The following is a 24,195-nucleotide window of genomic DNA, read 5'->3' as shown; positions in this document are numbered from 1 at the left end:
CTCAGTCCCCAGGGTTGCCCCCACCACCACTACTCACAAGCTGGGGCCTCCAGAATTTCTCAGTGACCAGCTTCAAGTTGTGATTCCCACAGCTGCCTCTTAGGGTTCGATTAATTTGCTGGAATAGCTCACACAACAGAGGGAAACTTACTGGTTTATTATTATAAAGGATATTGCAAAAGATGCAGATGAAGACATGCGCAGGGCGAGGTATGGGGGAAGGAGCGGGGAGCTCCCATGCCCTCCCTGGGTCCGCCACCTTCCAGGAATGCCCACGTGTTCAGCTGTCCAGAAGCTCTCTGAACCTTGTCCTCTTGGGGTTTTATGGAGCCTTTATTACGTAGGCATAATTGATCAAACCACGGGCAATTGTTGTGATCAATGTTACCTTGAGCCCTCTCCTCTCCCTTCCCCGGAGGTGGGAGGGTGGAGCTGAAAGTCCCCACCCTCTAATCTTGCCTTGGCCTTTCCCAGGGTGACCAGCCCCCATCCTGACGCTATCTAGGGGCTGCCATCCCTTGTCAATCATTAGCATACAAAAAGACATCACTTTGGAGTCTCCAAGGATTTGGGGATTGTATGCCAGGAAATGGAATCAAAGACCAGGTATTTATTTTACAATATTAAAGGTTTAAAAAGCCTTTCATATGCTGCACATAAGGGAATGCATTTGTTGGTTATTGGTAGGATCCTTACCTAATTGAGTTAGTCAGTTTTAACATTCAGTGGATTCTTACCTAGCCACTAGAGGGAATCAGGATTTGTCTCCTGCCTTACCATCTCCTTTCTTTGAAATGATCTGCAAATATTTCACAGGTGGGGGGCAAAAGGCTTTTAAATCTCACCTCCAGGCTCTCGGCTTGGTCTGCTGGCATCCCTGCCAGTCCATAAGCACTTTCTGAGTGATGTTCCAAAGTGGTCTGTGGCCATCAGACCTGTCACTTGAACACTTAAAGCTAAGTTGGACAGGGAGGATGAATACCTGGAAAATGGGTCTTAATTTTATCAAAGACAACAGCTTTTTGTGGAAAAGAGAATAATAATGCGGTAAACGTTGCTGTAGAAATGATACAGCTGATGGTGTATAGCTTGCCATCTCATCTATTACTGCTTCCTGTTTTGCTTTCTGCCCATTGCTGGCTTTGCAGTCCAGCATAATTAATAACAACCTCTTTATTTTCCATGTGTTTCTGTTTGTGTACTCAGGACTTCTATTTAGTTTATTCGAGCTTGAGGGAATATTTGATTGGTTTTAAATGTTTTTCTGTTCTCTGCGAACAAAATTAACTTGATTATCATTTAAATGTTGGCACAAACACTATATTTATAGCATTTATTTGCAGTTAAACACTGAAGAGTTTTGTCACATCGTGTGGGCTGAAATGTTCTGTATTCTAGGAAAGCCTCCTCTGAAAAGGGTGCATCCTCACTGTGGGGTTCTGTTTTTCTGTTAAGCTGATATCAACCAATTCAGCAAGTGTTGTAGGCATTCCTACTGTGCAGCCAGCACTGGGTCTGTTTTTGGAATAATAGAGAAATGTGTAAGTCATTTTCTGCCTTGAAGAAGCATCTAATTGGTAAGAGGAGATTATAAGTTTGAAGATGTTTCGCTTACATTTGGGATAGTCTTTTAAAATCAAGGTATTTTGTCTGATGCAGTTAGTAGGCCTTTTGCTTCCAGCCCACTTCTATCTTAGTTCATTCCCTCAGCAAGGTTTTGAGTGTCTTTATTTACATTTATACTTATATTCATAGTATATCTCTTATTGATAAAGTTGGGATAAGGGTCATAAATGTAGGACTTGCACTGGGGATCTTGTAACTTTAAGGAACAATACAAACCTGCTTGTCTAGTCCAGCCTCTGTTGTAATACCTTTTATTACAGTTACCTCATTAACCCTTAAGACTGAGTTCCTTGCGGGTATGGACAGTGTCTTTATGATCTTTGTGTTAGCACAGTGCCTAGCACAGTGGTTCTCATTTTGTCTGCTCATCAGAATCACGAGAACAAGCACCACAAAAATGCCTGGGCCCATCCTATTGAAGACTAAGATAGGAAGCTTTTTAAAAAGTACCACGGAGAATATCAGTATTGTTAAACTTCAACAATATTAAGAAATGTTGGACTGACACACAGTAGGTACTTGGGTGAAGTTTTCATTTTGATGTTTTAAAAAATGTGTCAGGAATTAATAATACGGTGTGTTATGAGTTCCTCGTGGATGTGAACCTGTGTCTTTTGTACTCAGTAGCACTTGGCACTGTGTGATGCCTGTTGTAGGTGCTCAGACACCACACCAGTTAAGTTCTGGGGATTGACTGTTTTGCTCCTCCTTTTTTTCCTTTGAGGGGAAAAGAGATAGCAAGAAGGGCTATGTGTGTTTGACATCTTTCCCTTTTCCCCTTGTGAAGGAATCAGCAAGTTCTTGAGTCCTAGAGTCTAGAAGTGGAGTTAAATGAAGCTGTTGAGGCCTGAGGTGCTTAGCTGACAGTGAGAAAGGGGGAGGAGAAGTGTGGTGGAATAGAGCATTGGTTCAGCTGGCGGTGTCTAGGAAAGTTTTTGGTTGTCACAACTAGGGGTAGAGGCCAGAAATGCCACTAAACAACCTGTGATGCTAACGTTGAGAAACCTTGAAGTAGAGGCTGAACAGGGGGCTCAGGAGACAGACAGGAGAACTGAAGTGGTGGTGGCACTGACCGCTACTGCTGCCACACCAGTCTGCAGTTTGCTTTATCTTCCCCCTTACTCCTCACCTCCTCAACCCACGTCCTCCAGAGATCAGAGTACTGTTTTTTCCATTATGTATAACTAGCCTTGTGAATTACAGCTGGGTGTTAGGCATCAAAATTAATATTTTGGTGTTTTACCTATATTAAAATATAGTACTTGAAAGAATATTATATTTTAGTTTAGTTATATTTTCTTTATCTCTACATTTGCTTGATTGGGAAAGTATGACCTCAAGGGGAAAAAAAGAGCCAGTCATTTGTGTTGTTTATCTTTTCAAGGAAGGACCTTAAAAATAATCAGTGGGATTGTAAAGACAATTAATTTGTTAAAAGGAATTTAGCTTTAATGTTCCACAGATTCATCACAACGAAAGGATCATTAAGATTTGAACACACACATGGGCTGTTAGTGTGAAGTAATAGATAATTTGCTTATGTCTTGTTGAATTATAGCTTATAACTTATCCTTATTCTAAGCTTTTTAGATTAAAATGAATTTACTTTTATCACTGCTACCCTGATAAAAACTCTTGGTCTTTCCATGTCTAGGAATGTGGGAAGATACTAAGAAGGAAAGCAAGAAAAAAAACATGACTAAGTTGGGAAGGGAGGGGAAGGAGATGGAGGGATTAACAAAACTGTAAGCAAATCCTCGCTCAGCAGTCCTGCTTTCTGCAGGAGACAAAGGAGGAAGTTACTTGGGAGAAGGAGGGTGCTAGAGGGGTTGCCTTGGCAAGTTTCTTAACCTTTTTGTGTCTCAGTTTCATATCTCTAAAATATTTAATATTAATAGTTATTATTTTCTAGGATTCTTGTAAAGGTTGAGAGAGTTATTTAGTGAGTTTAAAGTGGTCAGAACATGCTTGGTGATTCACTGTGGTAGTGATGATAATGATATATGAATGATTTTTAATTCTTTCTGAATACAGTTGACCCTTGAACAACAGGGGCCTGAACTGCACAGGTCCACTTAGACTCAGATTTTTTTCAACCCAAACCAGATAGAAAATACAGTATTCAAGGGATGTGAAACCTGAGTATATGGAGGGCCTACTTTTATGTATACAAGTTCCACAGGGCCACCCAAGGGGCCTTGAGCATATTCGGATTTTGGTATATGTGGTGGGGGGTGGGAGGGGTGGTCCTAGAACCAGTCCCCGGCGTACACTGATGCACAGTTATACTTGTGTTGGAAATTGGTGGAGACCGTGGATGAATTTTTACGTAGTGTTTCCCAGAGAGCCACCTACACGACACTTTCTCCCTTTGAAATTGGTGGTGATGGTCATAAAAGTTCATTGAGTTTTCAAACTGGGATATTTCTTTTGTTCTGTAAGAGTCTGTTTCTTGCAGACTCTGAATTCCAAGAAGAAAATAAAAGTGATTTATATGATAAAACATTTGTCTTAATAAGTTCTTATAATAAAACCATTATAGTTAACTGTTATCCACTGTTATAGTTAACTGTTAACCTTACAGGTTTTCCACAGCAATTTTTGAATCTTGAATAGTCATTTCTCTAGAATTTACTATTTTCTCAGGGTATGTAATAGCTTTATTATTGGTCTAAGCAAAATACAAATAAGTAAAATCTTTCTTTGTTAAGTCATAATACATTCTAGAAGTAATAGGTAATTATTATTAAGACTGCTTTGGATTATCTATTCCATTTTTCATACCCATTGATGTGACTGGTTGATAGAGAAATATTTGATTTTCCATTGCAAGGTCTAAGTAGCACAAAGCTCAGGATGCATGGAAGATTTAGCTGTAGCAAAGAAAATGGCACAGATTGTTGTTCCTCCTTAAAGAGCCTGAACGTGTCCTGTGACTCTTATCACATTCTACCATATTATATGGTTCTCTCATGCTTCCCACACATACTTTGTTACTATAAACTTGGTGGTGGTAATAACTGTATCACACTCATTTTCTTTCTGCTGCATCTTTACGTTGGTGGTAAGGGCTTAAATAATTTTTTAAATTAAATAGTAGATTGAGAATAAGCTTTCTTAGTAGTTCAGCAAGTAAAGGAAGAAAACTTAAATTCTGAAGGCTTCTAAGAGCACTATGTTGGGTTTTTCCATTCTGATTGGTAAATAAGTTGCTGTAGGGAAGTTAGTGGATAAGACTGGACTGAACAAGTCATCAGAGGTAGACAAGGTCTAGATTTATGGTACTGGTCTCGCGTAATTCCACAGGTGATGCTTGCTTATATCTAAAGCATGATTTCTCTAAAACCAGTGCAAAACTTTGCATTTGCTTCTTTTAGCTCTTAGGTGGAGGGAGTGCTTACATTCTGGAACAGGGCTGCTGCTGTTTGTGCAGTTTCTCCTCTGAGGTGGCCAAGCGAACGTCTGTAAGTCCAGCGCAGTGTTTGGCAGATTGAAAACAGGCTGTCATTGATTGTCATGTGGAGGAGAGTGAAATCTGGCTGACCTCAATGTTTGTTTCAGTGGTTACATAAACTTTGATTTTTATAAGTTATTCATCCAAATAACAGATTTATATATTGGAAAAGGAACAGGACCAAATTGCTCTTGAAGATATTTAAGTGATGTGAGACTTTTTTTTTTTTTTTGGTAAGAAATTCATGTCTTGAAAAATGTAACGGATATCTGAATTGGTAGTAGAAAGGAAACTTACTTTTTTGTTACAATGTGCCATTTTGTGGAATTGGATTTTTTGATCATGTGGCTGAATCACTTTAAATAAAGTACATTCCATTCCCCTTCCATATCATATTCACCCAGAATTAGGTCATATATTCCAACCCTGTATACAGGAATACATTTCTCTGAATATCCCTGTTCATTGGCATTCCGTGTTGTGCAGATACACTTTCAATTATTTTTTTCCTGTATAAGAAAATATATCTTGCCACCTCTTGGTCATAATGTTGTTTTCTAGAACCATGCAAAATAAATCTCTTACCTACTTTTAGTTTGTATTCATCTATTTAATTTTATCATTGTTAAAAGTAAAAGCAGCCAGCTCTGCTGCACTCCCCTGCTCACAGCTCACTCCTAAAGGTAATCACTTGTTCAGTTTCGTCTATTTCTTTCCAGGCCTTAAAAAACACATGTATATACATGGTTTTTGTTTCTGTTTGTGTTTTTAAAAAGGGATCGTACTACGGTCATTGTTCTCCTACTTCTTTTAACTAAACAATTATGGTATGGTTTTCTTTTCACAGTAGTACTGTACATGAAAGTCTGTCTTTTTTTCCTTCTTCTTTAACAGTTACATTATAGTTGAATGTACCATAATATATTTAATCATCCATTGTTAGACATCTGGGTTGTTTAGAATGTGAATATCCTTGAATATAATAAATCTTTGTGCCGCTTATCTGAGGATGCTGCTTCCTTTGTAGCTCCTTCAAATTGTGGCTGTTTTTTCTCATAACCCTTGGACCTCTTCATTGCCACCTTCAAACCATCCTTCTACCTTCCTTTATAAAAACACCCAGCTTTGACTATCATGGAAGGTTATGCCACTTACTACCCTTCCGTGTTAGTTATTTGCTGTCCCACTACCCTAATTCCTACAACATTTAACTTCTAGTTGCTCCCTTTAGACTTTAGATTGAACATCCCTAATCCAAAAATTCAAAACGCCCCAAAATCTGAAACTTTTTGAGCACTGCTGTGATGCCACAAGTGGAAAATTTTACACCTGACCTCATGTGATATGTCACAGTCAAAACACAGTCAAAACTTTGTTTCATACACAAAGTTTTAAAATTATTTAAAATACTGTGTGTCACTGCTGTCTAGCCATGGTTAAAAAATATTATATAAAATTACCTTCAGCCTATGTATATAAAGTGTATATGAAACAAATGAATTTTATGTTTAGAGTTGGGTCTCATCCCCCTAGATAGCTCGTTCTGTATATGCAGATATTTCAGAATCCAAAAAAATCTGAAACACTTCTGGTCCCAAGCATTTCGGATAAAGGATACTCAGCCTGTACCCTTTGTCATAATTCTTAGACTGCTTCTCCAATGGCCTTGTCTTTGACCCAACCTCAAATACTCAGTCTCTGGCTAGAAGGATTCTATCAAAAGAAAAAAGAAAACTCAATTTCATAGTCCCCATAATATGGGATTACATACTTCTAATGGTTATTTTCTTTATTGACATAAGAAGTAAAGTGTTATTTGTTCACGTCTGTCTGTACTTTCAAAATACATCCAGAATGTAACCATTTCTGCTACATTGGTCCAATTCTTTATCATCTCATACCTTAGCAATTGCCATAGTTTCCTAACTGGTCTCCCTACTCAATCAATACTCCCTACTTTTATCCCTGCATCTTTCAGTTTGTTCTCAATGCAGCAAACCATAGTAATTCTGTTGGACTGTAAGTCAGATAGTGGCTCTCCTCTGCTCAAATCTCCCAGTGGTTTTGTTTTTGCCTCTCTTTCAGTGTTGTGTCCCTAGTGCTTAGAATAGTGCCTGACACATGGTAGTTGTTTGTTGAATAAATTTAATGACTATAGTGGCTATTGGTTTTTCTTTTTATTGTTTTCCTTTTTTTTTTCTTGTTATAAAGTTAGAACTTCATTAAACAGAAAAAAACTAGAACATAAACTTAATTTTTTTGTATGTACAAAATATTAAAATTAGTATTATTGGTGAAACTGCTCTGTTAAATACTTTGTTTTTCACTGTGTTATAATTTTCAAATCAGTCTTGCATATTTATATTTAATCCTTGTAACAACCCAGTGGAGTAGGTGGTAGTATCAAAATTTTGTGGAAAAGCAAGTTGAGGCTTAGCAGTTGTTTTGTTTTGTTTTCAAAGTACTGCTACTAAGTGGGAGAGCCAAAATTCAAACCTTTTCAGGTTAAGGACTCTTGTTTTACAATTTGGAAACCATCTTAAAATGGCAAAAAAAAAATAAAAAAAAATTGTAGGCTTTTTATTTGAAAGTCTGGAGAATATGCCCTGAATTCTCCTCCTGGGTTTAGTCTGCCTTGTTTCCATTTTGAAAATATGTAAAATAAATGGTTAACTTTAAAATTCCTGACAGTGACAGATCAACAAGTTTTATTTCTCTCACCTGTGGAGGAAGTGGCCTCCACCCAGTTTTACTGAATTAGGAGGGAAGTGATTTTTTCAAGTGATAAAAAGAAATAAAATTCCATGCTCTTCCCAGAGGAGGAGTTCAACAATTGGGAGAGTGGCGTGAGACCATATGTTGGTTTGTAAAAGGATATAACTTGTAAAGATGTTTCCTTTGATGCCTGTGATGAATATGGATGTGTTTCCCTTCTAGAGGGTCCTGATTAAATTATGCAATTAAGAGCTAAGCTGAAGGATCTAAATATAGGGAGAGGGCTTGGGCTGTCCTGCTTTGTGTGAGTTCACCTCTACAGATGTGCATGTTGTTGTCATAAACAGCACCTGTGAAATCAGTGGAGAAAAGAGAAGTGTGTTCCAAAAAATGAAATATAGTAGGATTTTTGTTTTAAAAATAAGAGGGATAATTTTTTCTTGTTGTAGTTGACTCCATTTTTATCTGTGAATTTGGTATTCAAATTACTTATTTTTTGTAACCTGATTAATGGGTTCTTTAGTGTCAGTACTGGTTTAAAATGTAGATTTGCCTCTTATAAGAATATGGTCTTGAGAAAGTTTCTTAGCTCTGGAGCCTCAAATTTATTAGTCAAACTGAGATAATGATATATGCCTCGAAAGATTGCTGTGCAGAGTCAATGTGATGTTTGTAAAAAGAACCAGTATAGTGCTTATACAAGGTAGTAGCTCCATTAAACAATTTCGTTTATTAGTTAATGAGGAATCATTCATAACTGGCCACTTATGGAAATTTACCACATTAAGCATTCTTCGTAGTCTGTAAAATTGCTATTCTAGGATCACAGTGACTCGAAGAGGATAGTTTTCTCTAAGAGACAAGCTCTTAGATTTTTTCCTTGGGTAGTCAATAAAATTTATTTACTTATTTATTTTAATTTTTATTTCAGAGTATTATGGGGGTACAAATGACTTGGTTACATAAATTGCCTTTGCATGCTCACCTGGAGATGTGCCCATCCCCCAGATGGATCGCTTCTCTTAGGTGTGGATTTACCCATCCCCTCCTCACCCCTCCCACCTGCCTAACACATATGGGAATGTTACTTCCCATATGTGCACATTAGTGTTGATCGGTTAGTACCAATTTAACGGTGAGTACATGTGGCATATTTTTCCATTCTTGTGATACTTCACTTAGAAGAATGGGCTCCATTTCCATCCAGGATAATGGAATAGGTAGTTCATAATTTTTATTTTATTTTATTTTTTTGTGGCTGGCTGAGTATACTTTTACCACATTTTGTTAATCCACTCATGTATTGATGGGCACTTGGGTTGCAATTGTGAATCGTGCTGCTGTAAACATTCTAGTGCAGATGTCTTTTTTATATTAATAGAATGTCTTTTTCCTTTGGGTAGATACTCAGTAGTGGGATTGCTCAATCAAGTGGTAGTTCTACTTTCAGTTCTTTCAGATATCCCCATACTGCTTCCCATAGAGGTTGAACTAGTTTGCAGTCCCACCAACAGGGTATGAGTGTTCGTATCTGTACATCCATGCCAACATTTGTTGTTTTGGGACTTTTTGATAAAAGTCATTCTCACTGGAGTTAAGTGAGAACACCTGATTGTGATTTTGATTTGCATTTCACTGATTAGAGATGTTGAGCATTTTTTCATGTTTATTGGCCATTATTAGTCTATCTTCTTTTGAAAAAAGTTTCTGTTCGTGTTCTTTGCCCACTTTTTAGTGAGGTTGTTTGATTTTTTTTCTTGCTGATTTTCCTGAGTTCTATATAAATTCTGTTATCAGCCCTTTATTGGATGTATAGCATGCAAATATTTTTTCCCATTCTGTAGGTTGTCTATTTGCTCTAGTAATAGTTTCTTTGGCTGTGCAGAAGGTTTTTAATTTGATCAGGTCTATTTATTTATTTTTGTTGATGCTGTGATTGCTTTTGGGTTCTTCATAAATTCTTTGCCTAGGCTGATGTCTATAAGAATTTTCCAACCTTTTCATCTAGAATTCTTATGGTTTCATCCCTTAGGTTTAAGTCTGTTATCCATCGTGAGTTGATTTTTGTGAGAGATGTAGATCCTGTATCAGTCTTCTACATGTGGCTATCCAATTTTCCCAGCACCATTTATTGAATATTCTTTTCCCCAGTGTATGTTTTTGTCTGCTTTATCAAAAATCAGATGGCTATATGAGGATGGTTTTATATCTGCATTCTCAGTCCGATTGGTCTGTATCTCTGTTCTTGTGCTAGGACCATACTGGTTTGGTTACTATAGCCTTGTAGTATAGCTTGAAGTCTGGTAAATTGATGTCTTCCAATTTGTTCTTTTTGCTTAAGGTTGCTTTAGCTATATGGAGTCTTTATTGGTTCCATACGAAATGCCTCTGGTCTTCAGTCTTTCCTGTGTTTGAGGAGTGACCACTTGCTGGACAGAGGAACCTTTATAGTCTGTGAGTTGACATGAATATGGATGGACTTTATCAGAGTGAGGTAATGAGGACCTGGATATCTAGAAAGGCTACCATGTCCTGAAGGACAGTATTCCATTGCAAGCGTCATTTTGAGAATGGAGAGTCAATGGGATTAAGGGATGTTGTATGACTTTTAGAGGAAATGGCAATGAGACATAGAAAAAGCCAAGTTTATTGAAGTTGGGGACAGTAAGAAAACTTATAAATATCTTAGTCTCCTTAAATAAGCACGTAGTCATCTAATGAGACAACAGAACTGACACCTGCTATTATATTGGGAAACTCTATGACTAAGAAAAAATTACCCAGGGATTCTATAAGCAGCCTGGCTTTGTCAGGATGGAAAGATTTGTGTATACAGAGCAGAACTAGCAAGAATTCTAGAAATAATTTTCCAGTACAATGAAGATATGTTGAATAGCATACTTGGCACACCTAAATCTATAAACAACAGTTATATCCTTGTAGACTCACATAATTGTGACAGCCATACATTCCTTCCTTTTTGTCAAGGGGATGCAACTTTTGAAATCATTTGGCTGAAGCATGATAGCTTGCAGTGAACTTACAAGTGGTAAGTGGTAAGCTAGAATTCAGTCTGTATGTTATTCCTTTTCTTTTTGATTCCTGAGATTTCCACTCAACAGTATTGCAGCTCTTGCCAGCATGTCACTTAAGTCACACCTGAGAGGCCAGAATACTGGCTGTTAGTGTGCATGCTTTAAAGGCAGTAGTACCTGCATTATTGCATTTCTATAAATAGGCTTTCAAGTGCTTAAACTCTCTCCCAACTCCAACTCCCCAGTTCTCTAGGTTTGCAAAATCAATCTCTGGAAAAAATGGCAAACTGGCTATTCTTTATCATTGATCCCATGTTTGGGAGGTTTGGAAGTGTTTGAAAGTAACTAAAACAAGGCTGAAGAGTAAGAGGCTCAGTAGGGTGGAATTTGACTCCCAGGTGTTTGTGACAGTAGGACTCCCTGCTGCTGTGGACTGACAAGGCAGAGTTTCATGATCTCCACATGGCTTTTTTGTGTAAGAATTTTATTTAAATACACTTTTCCCCCTGAAGACTCAAGCAGAGTTCATTTTAGCCTTTCTAGCAGTGAAATCAAGTACTGTACTTTTAAAAGAACACTCAGAGTCGGTAAAAGAAAAGGAGAGAGGTTATCCGTTTTCATTTTTCTTCTTATTCTAGAATTTTTTTCTTATTTTGGTTAGTGGTGAGTTTTAGCCATATTTGACTCATTTGAAATAGAGAAATGTTGGAAGTTGAGGGCTAACTGCTGTTTTAAAACAGGAAAAAGGAATGCAAATGCACTTCACCTGTTTCCTCCTACATCACAAACACAGCGGGTCCTCCAATAACATCATTTTGTTCGATGTTGTTTCTTCATCATGTTGATAAGAAAAAATTAATTCCCAGCTGGTGCCGCTATCTGTGGATTTTGCACGTTCTCCCATGTCTCCGTGGGTTTTCTCCAGGTACTCGGGTTTCCTTCCATATCCCAAAGGTGTGCACGGGAGGTGAATGGTCCCAGTGTAAGTGAGGAGAGAGAGAGTGTAGGAGTGTGAGCGCCCTGTGGCGTCCTGGCCCGGGTTGGTTCCCACCTTGCACACTGAGCTACATGATACGGCCACCTTTGACCCTGAACTGGAATAATTGGGTAAATAATTACCTTACTTGTTCTGATTAATCTCTCTTAAATATATGCATAGCTCACATTTATTTCAATATTTTATACGAGATGTGTTTTAGGTCTTTATTTAGAAGTTTGCTGATGTTTTTGTGACCATAAATATGCCCTAGGAACTAACTCGTGTTTATATGAATTAGCCTGTGGTAAAATTGGTTTCGTTGTTTGTCCTTTTGCTTAAAGTTGCAGTTTCTGAGAACCTATTGATGGTAAGTCAGGACTTACCGTGTCTCAAAACCCAGTTAGTTCCTAATTGGAGTGACTAGGGGAAAGAAGTATTTGGGCATATTATTTACAGAGCATTGCTAATTTGGGATATTTTCTGAAACTGAAATAATAAGATCCACTTCTGTTTTTATATTTATTGTAAAGGCAATGGACTTGTGTAGCAAATTTTAACTTGTCTTTTTCCTGTCTGCCTTAAGGGTAAAGATTTTTTTTTTTTTAAGGAGTTGTACAATAAGCTTGCATGCTTTTTATTAGGAACTGTTTAGAGTTGGTACCACTTATAGTTGCATTCTACTTGTTTCAGAATACTGTATTCACCTGTCTTCATTACTGTTTTTTGTGGGTACTGTCCATCAGCTTGTTTCTCCGTCTGGAAATGTGAGTGTATGCCAATTGCTGGTTCAGCCCTCTATTCTCTCATGTGAGTTGTTTGCTGATCCACTTTTAAGTAATAGGTATTTTAGCTTTATCAAAAGTTTGCAAGCTCCCAATTCTTCTGGACTTCTGATTAATTTAGTAGCTTAATTTTATTTAGGGCTAATGATTATGACTATGTTTTTCTCTCTTATTTTATGAGTTCTTTGTCTTACTCTTACCAACAAAGCTTACTGCAATTCTTGGCTTGCAAGATGGCTCGCAAAAGCAAGCAATGATGGATTGTGCTTTATGTTTTAAAATATTTACTGGCATGAAAACTCTGAGAGTTTCTTTTGCAGCCTTTGTCTTTTTAAGCATTTTTAACCCTCACCTTTAGTATGTAGTCTTCTGTGGTTTCTTTGAGTGTCAGGAATGTTTAAGGTGTCTTTGTTTTATCCACCTTGGGAATCCTGATGTGTTTTGACAATTCTGTCTTTGTTAGGCGTATTCAGTTGACTACCTAAGTGAAATGAAGCAGGTTGAAAAAACTAGTTTATTTTGGAGTAATGAAAGTTACGTTACAGATCCTCTGGCATGTTCCCCTTTGACCCTTTTTGATGTTTTAATTTAGCTAAGCATCTCAGAGGAGGCAAAAGTTAATCTTATCGGGCTTTGAATCGTATCTAAAATTGGATGTTAGGATAGATGACACATGCTTTTCTGTAGTATTAATTAATATTGCTATTGATCACTTTATACAACATATCTCTGAGGTTTCTTACATCTCCCTGGCATCTAACGAGGTATATTGTGAAATGGTTTTATATATTAAAAGTACTGAACTGCAAAATCCATGCGGTTTCCTTACTATCACTCTGAAGCCCACTGTGGGTCTCCTCTGGGAACTCAAGTCTTGCTTTTTGTGTATATTCACAAAACTAGTACATCTGTTTAAGAAGAAAGCTACTGGTGTAAGTCTGGAAATATGCACACGGTTGTTTTATTTAATTACTTGGAAACATTTGTTTCCAACAAAAACAAAGAATCAAAAAAATTTTTATAAAGTTGTCTTTTTTTCTTGAATAGCTTTTCCAGCTGTTAAACAGTTTCAAAGTGAAGTTGATCAATACCCTGAGCTTTTAGTTCCTTAATTCTTTTGATCTTTATGCCTTGATTTTTTTTACCATGCGTTAAGATGGAGTAATGAACCAAAGAATAAGAAGTGGGAACCAAAAAAAAAAAGTTGTTTGCTTCATTGACAATAGACCATTTATCTTTATCATTTGCCTTAAGGTACTATGAGTCTTTGGGTTTTTGGGTTTTTTTTTCTCCCCAGTCACTTTTTGGAGCCTATTATTTTGTTTATTTTATTGAATAATATAATTATTCTCTCTGTATTCAATGGAGCGTTTATTTTGTCTAGTCCGTTGAATTCCATGCCATTGCAAGAATTGTAAAACAGCTTCTAGTCTGAAGGTGATAAGAAGGCGTTGGTTATCCTTTTGTCTCCTCATCTTTTATTAAAGGAACTTGGTTTGTAACACTTGGTTACCTCTCCCTTTGTAAAAAATTGAATCTTCAGATACAAATTGGAGTAATTTTCTTCTAAAACTTTCCATGGGTATTTGGGTTGTGTAAGATATTTAATGGCAGAGAGTGTATTTTTTTGATATTCATACAGTTGGAAAATTTACATGTTTCTTTACTATTAATACATGAGGCCAAGATGAAGAAAATATCCATTGCTGCACAATTGTCTAATTAGGTTTCCTTTAAATAGAAAGCAAGTGACATACATGGCTGTTAAGAGTATTTTAAAACTTTTTGCTTTTTTCCTTTTAACATTAAGGAATACCACATAAGTTACAAAATTAAATAGCTTGTCAAGAGTATTTTTCTGGCCGGGCGCTGTGGCTCACGCCTGTAATCCTAGCTCTTGGGAGGCCGAGGCGGGCGGATTGCTCAAGGTCAGGAGTTCAAAACCAGCCTGAGCAAGAGCGAGACCCTGTCTCTACTATAAATAGAAAGAAATTAATTGGCCAACTGATATATATATATAAAATTAGCCGGGCATGGTGGCACATGCCTGTAGTCCCAGCTACTCGGGAGGCTGAGGCAGAAGGATCACTGGAGCCCAGGAGTTTGAGGTTGCTGTGAGCTAGGCTGACGCCACGGCACTCACTCTAGCCTGGACAACAAAGCGAGACTCTGTCTCAAAAAAAAAAAAAAAAAGTATTTTTCTAATTTCACAGTGGTAGTTGTAATAGAAATCCTGTCCATGGGTGAGACTCTTTAGGAAAAAGTTCTGAATTTAGAACCCTGTTTTAAATTCTATCTTTATTACTTCCAAAACTGGATCACACTGTAAGTCCAACCTGACTTCTAAATAGAGTATATGTGTGGCTTGAGCTCATAAATTGACTTTTGTAATTTTGTAATTAACAAATATTTGCATAGAAAGTCTTTTTTAAAAATTTGAAAGTTATAATTTTTCAATATTTGAAAAGTTTAGAAAAGTAGGAGAGATATTATACTCTGCTTAAGATTTTTTCCAAGTTATTACATAGTTTTTATGAAGATAATTTTTAAGGGCTACATAATATTCCATTGAATGGATTACATAGTTTACTTAGCTATTTTCTGATTGTTAGATGTTTCTCCTTTTTTTCTATTATAAATAATGCTCTGATGTAAATCTGTGTGAAATGTTCAGAACATTTCCTTAGAGAAAATTTCTGAAGATGAAGTTGCTAGAACAAAGATCCCAATATTTTTAAGGCTGCAGGAAGATTCTTTACTAGGCGAATCCTTTTTCTTTCTCATCAGTGTGAAATGTTTTTATTTGGACAAGAGGGAAGGAAATCTCTGTTTGCTGACTCATGTTTTTATTTTGCACTTTAAACTGATAAGGCCACTTAGCTTTTGACATAAACTAAGGCAGGAAGTACAAAAGGGACAGAAAAAAAAATTAGTTGTCTTGCCAAGGCCATGGTATCATGGACTCATTTGAGTTCGTTATGTGAAGTAGTTTACTTGTTTGACTTGTATATTAAAAAAAATGCTTAACTCAGGTAGACAAAAATTAGTCATCAGCCTGCATTTTGTTTCATCTGTGCATATTTATATGCAAAGATCTATGATCTTTTCACTATAATTTTTGTGAGTAGCATTGAGACATTTACTACGAAACTAGCCTCTGCAGTGTTTGGAAGTGGTAGGCTTTAAAATATTTTTGCTCCCTGTATAGAGAGATCTTCCTGTATTGAGGAGGTCACCTTAGCTGTCTTTCTAAAAGAGATCTGATCACACTGATGCTCTGATTTGAAACATTCCACTTGTCCACAGGATAAGCCGTGTCACAGGCCCATCACAGTCCTGCTTCTGCCCTTCATATCAGCCTGTGTCATCTCCGCCAGATTAAATCCTAGCACTTTTATCATGTGTCTGTTAGAACAAGCAATTTAGAAAAGTGGTTAAAAAATTCAGGGTCTAAATGGGTTCGAATTCTGGCAGGCTGTGCCAAGTATAACTGTGTACATAACTTTGGACAAGAAATTTAACTTTTCTATCTTTCCCTTTCCTTACCTATAAAATGAAGAAAATAATAGTATTTACATTGGAGAGTGTGTTGCTAGGATTAAACTAGTTAATAGATGTAAAGTGCTTAGAACAGTTTCTGTCATGTAATGAACACTCAAAATGTTAGCTCTATTGTTTTGCAAAAAATCTACCCATCCTTTAGGTTTTGATATTTTCTTTGGAAAAAATTCCTGAAATCCCTGGAGTTAATTGTTCTATTCTTTTCTGCTTCTATATATTATTGGGTGTCTTAGTCCATTCAGGCTGCTATGACAAAACACCATAGACTGGGTGGCTTAATAACAACATAAATTTATTTCTCAAAGTTTTGGTGGCTGGGAAATCCAAGACCTAGGTGCTGGCAGTTTCGGTGTCTGGTAAGGGCCTGCTTCCTCCTAGATGAATTCTTCTCACTGTAACCTAACATGGTGGAAGGGAGTAGAGATCTCTCTGTTGTTTCTTTTATAAGGGCACTAATCCCATTCATGAGGGCTTCACCCTCAAGATCTAGTCACCTCCCAAAGGGCCTACCTCCTAATACCATCACCTTTGTCTTTAGGATTTCAACATTCAGGTCATTGCATTGTTTATACTTGTTTTACTTGCTTTTATCACACTGTTATTTTTAGTTAATATGGGAAAATGCACAGGACTTGGGCATCCTCTTCTCTTGTTCCTGTGCCCTTGGTTGACATTTGTACAACCACAGCATTACTTCTGACTGAGGTCCTGGAGATGGCCTGGCTAATAAGACATCTTAGCATAGTCCTTTGTCATTAGCATGCAGGTTAGCAATGTGCTTTATGGGCGTTAGTTGTTTACAAACTGGCCCTTCCATTGCATTGTGAGCCCCTTCAGGAAGTCAGACATCTTTACCTCTGTGTCTCCTTTGTCTAGCACAGTGCCAGGTACTTAGCAGGCACTCAGGACAGCTTTGTGGAATGAATGTCAATTTGAGTGGTTTCAACAAAAGTCTGAAGTGGTGGTTCTTATACACACCCTATCCCCAACATACTTGCCTTATATAATACTCATCTGAGTTTGAAATAGTCCTAAGTGATTTTGATGTAAACTTATCCCTTCCATTTGAAAATTACTGGTTAAAATATTAAAAAGCTGTTTTCAGAGTAGAAGAAAAGGACAGAGAGAATATGGAAGAAATGTATTCCCTCTACAGATTGTTACTGGAGGCCTAGAAAGAAGTCGTCTGTCTTGTTTTTGTGCAAAACTAACCTTTAGTAGAAAGTAAATTATCATAGCAATAGGTACACTCTGACCAAGTGTGACTTTTGATAATAGCATAGTTTTTGTTCTCTCTTTTCTGTTAAAAGAAAATACTGCCTACTTCAAAAGAACCAGTAAATTTGGGTAAAACTTTTTACTTTAAAAAAGAAAACTGACCCTCTATAGCCTGCTGAATAAAGTTTAACCTCCACGCTTGGCCTTTAATTTTTTTAGGAAGCTAAATCATTCATCACATATATTTATGGAGAATCTGCTATTTGCCAGGTACCGTGCTAGGTTCCAAAGATAGGAAAATAATAAGAGTCCTCAACTATTTTCCTATAGTGAGGAAGGCAGGTGTATAAATTAACACAATTTAGCAGTAGATGTGCTCAATTTGCTGTGACAGCTGTTTATAATCATTATATTTTTTAATTTCTGAAGATCATCAGTAATTTCTCCTGTTTTATTAATATTCATTCTAATGGTAATTTGTGCTTCTCTTTTTTACTGATCAGTTTTGCTAGGGGTTTATCACATTAAATTAGTATTTCCAAAGAACCAACTTAGATTTTATAGGTTTTCTTTAATATACTTAAAAAAAAAAAAACTGCCTTCATTTCTCCTTACTTTGAGTTTAATTTACTGTTCCTATTTTTTTCTTGTGGTAGATACATAAAATCCTAGTTTTCAGCTTTTTTTCCTTTCTAATATATGCATTTAAGGCTACTAATTGCCCTCTAAGCATTACTTGACCCACATCCTATAAATTTTTATATGTCATATTCAATTTAAAATATTTTCTATTTTCATTGTGATTTCTTCTTTGATCCATGGGTTATTTAAAAGTGTGGTTATTTTCAATAATAATACGTTTTGTTGATTTCTTAGTTATACTAAGATCAAAATATATATTCTGTATGATTTTATTCCTTTGATATATGTAGAGATTTGCTTTATTGCTCATTATATGGTCAATTTGAGTAAGTATCCCATGTATATTTGAAAGTATTATGTATTCTACAATTATTGTGTTTAGTGATCTATATACATGAGTTGTATTAAGTTTTTAAACATGTTACTCTTTATATCTATCAATTTTTGTTTGCTAATTTTATGAGTTACTATGTTAATCTTCCATAAGAATTTTGGGTTTGTCTATTTGTCATTTTAATTGTCAGTTTTTGCTTTATGTATTTTGAGACTGTTATTACTTGCATAAAATTTTGGGATTTTTATATATATGAAATGGATAAACTCTTAACATTATGAAATGTCCTTTTAAAAAAAAAATCTCTGGTGATGCTTCTTGCTTTAAAGTCTATTTTATCTGAATGGATAGCTATGCCAGCGTTTTGGTTAGAATATGCATAGTAGATCTTTTCCCATCCTTTTGCTTTCATCCTTTCTGTGTCCTTATATTTAATTTAGGTATAAGATAATTAGGTGGTGTTCCCCAGTCTACCTCTATCTTTTAATTGTCATATTTTAGTCTTTTTATATTTAAGCAACTGGTTATACTTTTGAGAATAGATCTAAATCTTATTTTCTATTTGTCTCATCTATTATTTGCTTACTTTTCTCCTTACATTCTTTGGATTAATCATGTTTTTAAAAAGTTTTCATATTTCTTAATTTCTCTATTTGCTTGCTATAGTTTTTAATGTATTCTCTCAGTTGCTTTATTATGACATGAATTCATGACTTATGATACAGTAATACATTAATGCTTAACCATAGCCTGGACAATACAAGGGTCTTAGATCATTTATTCATTTTGTTTTTTATTGCTATTGTTATGCATTTTAATTTTACATACATTTAAAACATCACAAGACAGTCCTATTATTGTGTTGTAAAGTCAGTATTTATTTAGACTTATCCCTATTTACCATTCAGGAGCTCTTCATTCTTTCCTACAGTTCCTTGCTTATTTGTAGAATCTTTTTCTTTTGCCTGAAGAATTCACGTTAGTATTTCTTTCAGTGCCAGTCTGCTAGAGGCCAGTTGTGTCAGATTTTGTTTGTTAGGAAACATCTTTATTTCATAATCATTCTGAATGATTTTTTCCTTTAAGTGTAGAATTCTAAGTTACCAGCTATTTATTTACATTTGGCATGCTAAAGATGTCATTTCATTGTTGTCTTGTTTTCATTGTTTCTGTTGAAATATCAGCTGTCAACCTTATTGTACTTATTTGAAGGCAATGTGTCTTTTTAAAGATTTTTATCTTAGGTTTTTGGTGATCTTACTGCGAACACATCGAAACTTGTGGATTTCTTTGTATTTATCCCTCTTGGGATTTGTAGAGCTTCATGATCTATGGCTAGATGTATTGTCTGTTTTGGAAAATCCTTGGTGTCTAAAAATACTACTCTGTCATAGTCTTTCTGTCTTCCTTTGGAACTCCAGTGATATGGTGGTAGACCTTTTTACCATGTATATTGTGACCTTTCAGTTCCCAGTTCTTTTTTTTAATTTTCCTTTTTTTCTTTCTCTCTGCTTCGGTATGGACATTTTTATTGATCTTCTGCCCACTAATCCTTTACTGTAACTAGTCTATTGTTCAGTTCATCTATTTAAAGTCTTTATTACCATATTTTTAGTTCTAGAATTTTTATTTCATTCTTTTTTAAGGATTTCAGTTTTCTGTTAAAATCCTCAATCTTGTTTTCTGTTTCCTTGACATATTAATCAGTAATCATTAACATTTTAAAGTCTGTATCTAGTAACTCCACTGTCTGGATTACCTCTTAGGTCTGTTTCTAATCTGTTTTGTTTTGGTTATTTGGTCCTGTCTCCTGGTATGTCTGGTAACTTTTTATTGATTTCTACACATGGATAAAAAAAATTGTAGCAGCTAAGGATAATGTTATCTCCCTCTATAGAAGATTTATTTTTCTTCTGGCAAGCTGTTAAAGTGATACCCATCATCTTGGTCCAGTTTAGAATTAAGGTCATTCTTGGCCAGATTTTAGTGCCAATGAAGACTAGTCCATTTCAGTTTTGCCCTTATTCTTGGGTACATTCCTTCTGGAGACGCAACTGAAAGCCTAGAGTATTTTGCCAGGGCTTCTCCTCATAAGCAGGCTTTTTTGTTTTTGTCTCCTCAGCACTGAGAGAGTACTGGAAGCTCTACTTAGTTTTTTAGTCTCTTACTTGCCACTTTCTGCTTGGCTACTAGACCCCTTGCTGCTTATAGCATGGACATTAGCAAATGCCTGGAGAGGAAAAATAGTGAAGAATGTTCAGTTTGCTTCGTTGTATCGGAAGGAAGAAAGTTGCTCTGACACATGCTGTTCCTTCTTAGCTGGAGTTTGTGCAGTTAACCTCTTTAACTTTTCTCACCCTTTGTGGTTTCATTTGTTGAAGATTAGATAGAAGGTTTAAATGAGACAACTAGACTAAAGAATTTGGTACAGTATGTTCTCATGTGCTTCATTTTTTCCATGTTAATAAAAAGCAAAATTTTAAAAGCAGACTTAAATTTCCTACTCTACTTGCCCTATAGCCCATATACACAGGCTTATTTACTGAATAAATACCTTAAAATGTTATCAAATTTATATGGTAGAAATATTAATGTAACTGCCGTTTCTTTTAACAGAAGAAATACTTGTGGAACAAATTAAAAACAGAGATGTTAAGACTCATATTTTTATTATTTCCTGTTTTTAGTTTTTGTTGATTGAGCTATGTTTTGAAACATTTTAGAAGTTATAAATGAATCTAAAATAAAATATTACAATATCTGTTGAGAACTTGGACTTTTTTGCACTAAAGCGTCTGTTGCTTTTATACCAGAGCTTACGCAAACAGTGACATACTACTTTTTAAACTGTGTCTCACTTTACTCGTCTGTAAAATGGCAATGGTTGCATTACCTAGCTCAAAAGATTTGAAAACCTTAAGGTTTGAATGCTGTGTATTAGTCTGCTTTGGCTGCCATAATAAAATATCTTATAGACTGGGTGGCTTAAACAGCAGAAATGATTTTCTAATAGTTCTAGAGGCTGAAAAGTCTAAGATCAAGGTTCTGGACAATTTGGTTTCTGGTGAGGGCTCTCTTCCTAGCTTGTAGATGGCTGCCTTCTTATTGTGCCTTCACATGGTCTTTCCTCAGTGCATGTGCATGGGATGGGGGTTGGGGATTAGGGGTTATGGGAGGGCGGGGAAGAGTGCTGTTTCCTCTTATAAGACCACCAGTCCTGTTGAATTAGGGCCCCAGGCTTATGACCTTTTTTTGACCTTAATTCTTTAGAAGCTCCATCTCCAAATATAGTCACATTAGGAGTTAGGGCTTCAGCATATGACTTTGGGGTGGGGTGGGGGGGACACAATTCAGTCCATAGCATACTATCATGCATAAAAGCACTTAAAATAGTACTTGGCAAGGCTGGGCGCGGTGGCTCACACCTGTAATCCTAGCACTCTGGGAGGCCGAGGCGGGCGGATTGCTCGAGGTTGGGAGTTCGAAACCATCCTGAGCGAGACCCCCGTCTCTACTAAAAATAGAAATAAATTAATTGACCAACTAAAAATATATATACAAAAAAAAAAATTAGCCGGGCATGGTGGTGCATGCCTGTAGTCCCAGCTACTTGGGAGGCTGAGGCAGGAGGATTGCTTGAGCCCAGGAGTTTGAGGTTGCTGTGAGCTAGGCTGACACCACGGCACTCACTCTAGCCTGGGCAACAAAAGTGAGACTCTGTCTCAAAAAAAAAAAAAAAAAATAGTACTTGGCACATAGTAATTACTTAATAAATTGTGGTTGTGTGGTAGTATTTTAAACAATCTTTTCCTTCTTTTCTTTGTAGGTGCTGGCTTTGGGTTACTTTATAAAACACTAGGAATGGTAATTTCTACTTTTCGGAACCTCAGACTAAGAGGCTAAAGAGAATCCTGTGTAAATGAACTGAATTCTCTTCTGCTGTCTTCTTGCATTTGGAGACTCCTTTATTTCCCCATATCCAAGGAGTGCATACTAGTGCAGTCATTATGAATGTGACAAGTTTGTTTTCCTTCACAAGTCCAGCTGTGAAGAGACTTCTTGGGTGGAAACAGGGTGATGAAGAAGAAAAGTGGGCAGAGAAGGCTGTTGATGCTTTGGTGAAAAAACTGAAGAAAAAGAAAGGTGCCATGGAGGAACTAGAAAGGGCCTTGAGCTGCCCGGGGCAACCCAGCAACTGTGTCACCATTCCCCGCTCTCTAGATGGCAGGCTGCAAGTCTCCCACCGGAAGGGACTGCCTCACGTCATTTACTGTCGTGTATGGCGCTGGCCCGACCTCCAGAGCCACCATGAACTGAAACCACTGGAATGCTGTGAGTTTCCTTTTGGTTCCAAGCAGAAGGAGGTCTGCATCAATCCCTACCACTATAAGCGAGTAGAAAGCCCTGGTAAGTCAGTCCTTTCATGTTGACGTACTTTGGTGCCCAGTAGCAGACTCGTGGTGTTCAGAGTATCAGAACAGTCTTTTTCCATGTATTTACTTGTAATTTAAAAATATTTGGGGAAATTGTGTGTGTGTGTGAGAGAGAGAGAGAGCATATGAGCGCACCCTTGAGTATTTCATATGTTTTAATAGTTTATTCCTCTCTAGTTATTTCGTGGGAGCTCTTATTTCCTAGGAGTAGGCTATCAGAATTGTCATTGCAGCACTGATACCTCTAATTTTTAATAAATCGTTTTCTTTCTAAATTTATTTTTCATGTTTCACATTGGTTCTATGCATTTCTTTAGACAAATATAGCTATGAATGCACTATGAAGGAAGAAACTCAGGAAAGGAGCACAGTGTTGCCGGCTGCATACTTGAGGGAAGTACATCCTGAGGGCCATGCCATTGACTTTGTACCACTTGGTACTTAAGAACAGCACTTTTTATCATCTTTAGTAGAATTTTGCTGTGGCATATTCCCTGTGCCTTGGAGCAAGAATCACTTGCTCCTATTACTTTATAAGATATTCCTAGTTTTTACATGTTTGACCTTTTGGGGGAGGGCATAGTAAAGGATACATTTTTAAATTTGTATGGTTTTGTCCTCAGGTTAGAATCTACATTCTAGACAGTTGGATCAATGGGAAAGTGATTAGACATTCAAGCATTTAACTATCTCATTGTCAGATTAGGACCAATTTTGTTGATGGATTGGCTATTAACAGCTTACTGGTTAACAAAGGTTCCCGAAGTGACAGTGCATTAGAATCACATGGCTCCCCTCCCAGAAATCCCAATCCTGGGATAGCCTGGTAATCTGTTTTTAACTAGTACTTCAGGTGTTGCTTGGTGTTTGGGAACTACTGAGCTATCATGTCATAACATGGTTTTCAAATTTTAAAAAACTGTATTTTTGTGGAATATTTAAGATATACCAAAAAAGTTTAAAGGCTAGGGAATAATATAATGAACATCTTTGTATCTACTACTCATTTTAAGACATAAAAAATTACACATAAACTGAAACCACTGTTAATGTCCCTCTAATCCTGTTGCCTTCAGTAACCACCATCCTGAATTTGATATTTATCATTCCCACGCATGTTTTTATACTGTTATTACATATGTATGAATCCATGATGATAGGTAACATTATTTTGTGTATTTTTAAATGATACACAGTGACACTGAAGTTTCCTTTTACAGCTTGTTATATTCATTGAACATTATGTTTTTTGATTTCTAGATGATATACTTTAGGATTACCTGGTCAAGTTCTGTGAAAACTTTCTGAGAATTTATTGGAATTTCATTGATTTCATTTGGGAAGGATTGACATAGTATGCTCTTGAGCTTGATATTATTTACTACTCTAAGTTTTCTCCACACAGTTCTTGCACAT

At 36.5% G+C, this 24,195-nt stretch overlaps 1 protein-coding gene across 2 annotated transcripts in view; it reads left to right on the top strand.

Moving 5' to 3' along the window:
• The window catches only part of SMAD1 (SMAD family member 1), a 70,954-nt gene that overhangs the window by 10,804 nt on the left and 35,955 nt on the right, over positions 1-24,195 (top strand). For both annotated transcript variants that reach the window (XM_012783790.3, XM_012783791.3), the window contains exon 2: positions 22,173-22,753. In XM_012783790.3, the coding sequence (XP_012639244.1) occupies positions 22,354-22,753 (400 nt within the window). In that variant the 5' untranslated portion in view covers positions 22,173-22,353. The remainder of the gene's footprint in view (positions 1-22,172; positions 22,754-24,195) is intronic.

The sequence above is a fragment of the Microcebus murinus genome, chromosome 15, assembly GCF_040939455.1.
Source record: "Microcebus murinus isolate Inina chromosome 15, M.murinus_Inina_mat1.0, whole genome shotgun sequence".
Lineage (NCBI taxonomy): Eukaryota > Metazoa > Chordata > Mammalia > Primates > Cheirogaleidae > Microcebus > Microcebus murinus.
Note: the sequence above shows the minus strand (reverse complement) of the source record. Positions and strands in the feature narration are given on the sequence as shown.